The 4,682-nt window shown below is 46.6% G+C and overlaps 1 protein-coding gene across 1 annotated transcript; it reads left to right on the top strand.

Moving 5' to 3' along the window:
- Window positions 1-1,187: 1,187 nt before the first annotated feature.
- Window positions 1,188-4,128, top strand: LOC127336216 (uncharacterized). The gene is made up of 4 exons (XM_051363014.1): window positions 1,188-2,069; window positions 2,547-3,083; window positions 3,750-3,941; window positions 4,057-4,128. Exons 1-4 carry the CDS (start codon window positions 1,188-1,190, stop codon window positions 4,126-4,128), a joined length of 1,683 nt encoding a protein of 560 aa, XP_051218974.1.
- The last annotated feature ends 554 nt before the right edge of the window (window positions 4,129-4,682 follow it).

Here is a 4,682-nt window from a genome sequence, read left to right as displayed (position 1 = left end):
AGGTGGCCGAGGCACTGGTCGTGCTGGCTGGGATGGAGGACGTAGTCCTGGCCGTGGGCGTGGCCAGGGTCCCCTAACTACTGGTGCAAACCGTACCCCATTAGGCCGCGTTACTGGAGAGAAAATTGACTGGCGACACAATGCTATGGCTACCCTTAATGGTACAGCTGCTGATGGAGAGCTTGAAGATACTGCTACAAGCCCTACCAAGGATATGGATATGGACAAGGGTTCTCCAAGTGACTCCTCCGCTAAAAGAAGGCTTGAGTTAGATGGAAAAGAGGACATGGAAAAGAACAGTTCTGATCAGCAAGGGAATATGCAATCTAGCGACATGAATACAGATGGGTCTTCACCATCTGACCAATTGGAACCAGTTGATGATAAGGATCGCAAAAAGAGAACAAAGAAGGACGGAGCAATCTCCTCTTCACTAGGATCGGCGGCCTCCCTCGAGGAGTCCGTCCGGTCGCAATGAAACTTTTAGCTGCGAACTGTCAGGGTGCGGGCAATCGCCCGACAGTTCGATCTCTTCTGGCTGTCCAGAAGCGTATTGACCCCGATGTGATGTTCTTATCGGAGACTCACCTCGACTCTTATCCGGCTGACTGTCTTCGTAAGAATCTGAAAATGAGTTCTATGATCGTCAATCCCACTACTACTCGGAGTGGTGGGGTTCTCTTGTTGTGGAAGCAAAGTATTAATATTCAACAAATTTTTTCGGCGCCTAACTACATTGATGTCTCCGTTCATGAAAGCCCTACGAAGGTTTGGAGGTTCACTGGTATTTATGGGGAGCCTAAATGGGAAGACAAATACAAAACGTGGGACAAGCTACGTGATCTGAAAAGGGACAGTAATCTCCCATGGGTTGTTATGGGCGGCTTCAATGAGATTTTATATTCACATGAAAAGGAAGGAGGCAACCCCCGGCCCCAGAATTTTATGCAGGCGTTCAGAGATTCGTTGATTGCATGTGACCTGCACGATGTTGGTTATAGTGGTGATCCTTTCACTTGGCGTCGCGGGCGTATCCGAGAGCGACTGGACCGGGCTACAGCGAACTCCGACTGGTTAGCAATGCACCCGGATGCCTCTCTCACACACCTGGAGAGTATCAAGTCGATCACCGCCCAATTCTTCTTGATACGGAACCCCATGTTTCGGTGCCTAACCATAGTCCCTCGATGAAATTTGAGGCCAAATGGTTTAAAGAAGACTCGTTCCGCGAGGTTGTGGAGACAGCGTGGGCTTCTGCTGGGTCGGCCGTGGGCAATGCAAACGTGCTCGCCAAGCTGGCTCATATGCATGCCTCGCTGCATGCGTGGGACAAGGAAATACTACAGAAGCCGAAACGCCGTCTGAAGAATGCACAGAGGAAGCTTGAGCGGGCTCTAACTGGCCCATTATCAGAGGAAAATGAAACTATTGCCAAAGAGCAATCAGCGTTGATTGAATTACTTCTTGAACAGGATGAGGTCCATTGGATGCAACGGTCTAGGGCGAATTGGCTTCAGCAAGGCGATCGAAATACGGCCTTTTTTCACCAGTTTGCGACGGCCAGACGCAAAAAGAATATGATTAAGAAGCTGAAACATAATAATATTTGGGTCGAGGGTAATGCAGATTTGAAACCTATTGTCAAAGATTATTTCTCTAACCTATTTTCCTCGGAAGTGCAGGCTGTTGATCCCGAGCTCCTTGATAAGATCCACCCTAAGGTGACTGATATTATGAATGAAAGCCTGATTGCACCGTTTTCTGCTGATGATGTCAAAAAAGCTGCATTCAGTATCGGTGATCTTAAAGCGCCAGGCCCGGATGGTCTCCATGCCATTTTCTACAAAAGATTCTGGAGTATTTGTGGGGCAGAAATTACTTCTGAAATTTTGCAAGCTTTGAATACGGGGGAGATACCTGATGGCTGGAATGATACTACGGTTGTGCTCATACCCAAAGTTGATAATCCAGAGTTGATAACTCAGTTCCGACCGATCAGCCTTTGTAATGTGATATACAAAATCATCTCTAAAATGTTGGCCTTCAGATTGAAGCGGATCCTCCCTGAGGTAATTTCTCCGATGCAAAGCGCCTTCGTCCCAGGACGCTTGATTACAGACAATGTTCTGCTTGCCTATGAAAGTATTCATACTATCAAAAATAAAAGAAACGGATTTAATGGTGCTTGTGCAGTTAAACTTGATATGCATAAGGCCTACGATAGAGTGGAATGGATTTTCCTTGAAAATATGTTGAGGCGACTGGGTTTTTCTGAAAGGTGGACCTCGTTGATGATGGCTTGTGTCAGCTCAGTTCGATATCAAATTAGATTCAATTCTCAGGAGACCGATATGTTTTCTCCAACTAGAGGTCTTCGCCAAGGGGATCCCCTCTCCCCTTATTTGTTCCTCATTTGTGCGGAGGGTTTATCCAGTTTGTTGTTGCATGAAGAAGAAGTTGGTGGCATTGCTGGGGTAAGGGTGTGCAGAAATGCACCATCAGTTTCACATCTACTCTTTGCTGATGATTCCCTAATTCTCATGAAGGCAGATACGAATAATGCAACTTCCTTGCAACGAGTCCTGGATACTTACTGTGCAAATTCAGGTCAGATGGTGAGTCTAGCAAAATCGAGCATTTTCTTCTCCCCGAATACAAATGTTCTTGTTAGAGCTGAAATGTGTCAAGCACTTCACATTGACACGGAAGCAATTTCTGATAAATATCTGGGCCTCCCTTCTCTTGTGGGGGCGGAGAGAAGTGACTGTTTTGAGCATTTTATTGAGAGAATTATCCAACGGATTAATGGTTGGAAGGAGAAACAACTGTCTATTGGGGGCAAGGAAATTTTACTGAAGGCGGTGGCCCAGGCCATCCCAGTCTATGCAATGTCAGTTTTTCTTATTCCTATGGGTGTCTGTAAAAAGATGATGGACGCCATCTCGAGCTTCTGGTGGGGTGATGATGAAAATAGTAATAAATTGCACTGGATGGCTTGGTGGAAGCTATGTTACCCAAAGAGAGAGGGCGGTTTGGGATTCAGAGACTTCCACTCCTTTAATCTGGCCATGCTAGCTAAGCAGGTATGGAGACTTGCTACAGAACCTGACTCTTTGTGTGCAACTGTTCTTAAGGCGAAATACTATCCTCATTGTGATATCTTGAAAGCGGGTCCAAAAGCTGGATCTTCTTTCACCTGGCAGAGTATTGTGGCAGGGATTTCTACTTTCAAAAGGGGCTATATTTGGAGAATTGGCAATGGCGAAAAAGTCAATATTTACACGGATCCGTGGATACCCTCTAGTGATGATCGTAAGATCATTACCCCACGTGGGAGAGGGGTTTACACCAAAGTTGCAGATTTGATTGATCCGGCGACTGGACAATGGGATATCGAACTCCTAAAATCTCTATTCTTTGACATTGATGTCACGCGTATCCTGGAAATTCCATTGAATCACCATGGTTTTGATGATTTTATTGCTTGGAAGTATAACAAAAATGGCCGATATTCGGTCCGATCGGGATACCATCTTCAGTGGCGTCATGCCTTCGGTGCTCGGGCGGGTCAACTTGCTCTCCCTGGACATTCAGCTCTGAACCCGGTCTGGAAAGCACTATGGTCTTTAAAATTGCCTGGTAAGATTAAGATCTTTATGTGGAGGGCCTTACATGGTATTATTCCCCTGAAGTCAATATTGGTGAACCGTCATATTGGTACGTCCGGACAGTGCCCGATCTGCATGCAGGGACCTGAGGACATGGCTCATCTCCTCTTCCAATGTCATATGGCGAGAGAGCTTTGGACTTCTTTGGGCGTCATTGATTGCATTGATGAAGCTTTGCTGTCCGACCGGTCTGGCTCGGCTATCCTCGAATATCTCATACGTGACCTGAACTCTTCTGTTCCGGGGTTTACTAATATGGGCTTTAAGGAACTTGTAGGGGCTTCGTGTTGGTACCTCTGGTGGATCCGTCGTCGCCGTACGCATGGTGAGGAGGTGCCCCCGATCCTTCAATGCAAAATGTCTATTCTCTCAATTGTCTCCAATGCAGCGAAAGCAGCAGCAAAACCACCATGCGGGGTTCATCGGTGGGAGAAACCTGAGGCTAGACAGACCAAAGTAAATGTGGATGCTTCCTTTCATTGCGATGATCGATGACATAGGCATCCCAAATGGGCCTGCCGAAGATAGTACCCGGGGTTTACTGGAGGCCCACTACTCGAAGAATAAGAAGATTCGGGAGCCCAAGATCTATTAAGGAAAGTTAAGAGTTGTAATAGGAAGTGTTATTTGTAATCTGGCGGGATGAGTTAGAAACCGTCCCGGACTCTGTAACTTGTATAGCACGAATCCCTCGGCTCCACCTCCTATATAAAGGGGGAGTCGAGGGACGAAGAGATAATCGAATCATCGTCTACAAACCCTAGTTTTCACAATCGTCGAGTACTTTTCGGCTGAAACCTTCGAGATCTACTTACCCTCTACTTCTAACTAAACCCTAGCCTACAATCCTTAGGCATTGACAAGTTGATACCTTGTCAATTGGCGCCGTCTGTGGGGACTAGAGGCGTAAGGATCTGATCTCGATGGCACGTTCAAGATCTTCAACATCGTCAACCGCAAGCAACACAATGGATCGAGGTAAACAGATCGCTGCTGGTCTTGTTGATTTTGTTC

Source organism: Lolium perenne, chromosome 1, assembly GCF_019359855.2.
Source record: "Lolium perenne isolate Kyuss_39 chromosome 1, Kyuss_2.0, whole genome shotgun sequence".
NCBI classification, from domain to species: Eukaryota; Viridiplantae; Streptophyta; class Magnoliopsida; order Poales; family Poaceae; genus Lolium; species Lolium perenne.
The sequence above is the reverse complement of the archived record's forward strand: the minus strand, read 5'-3'. Positions and strand labels throughout refer to the sequence as shown.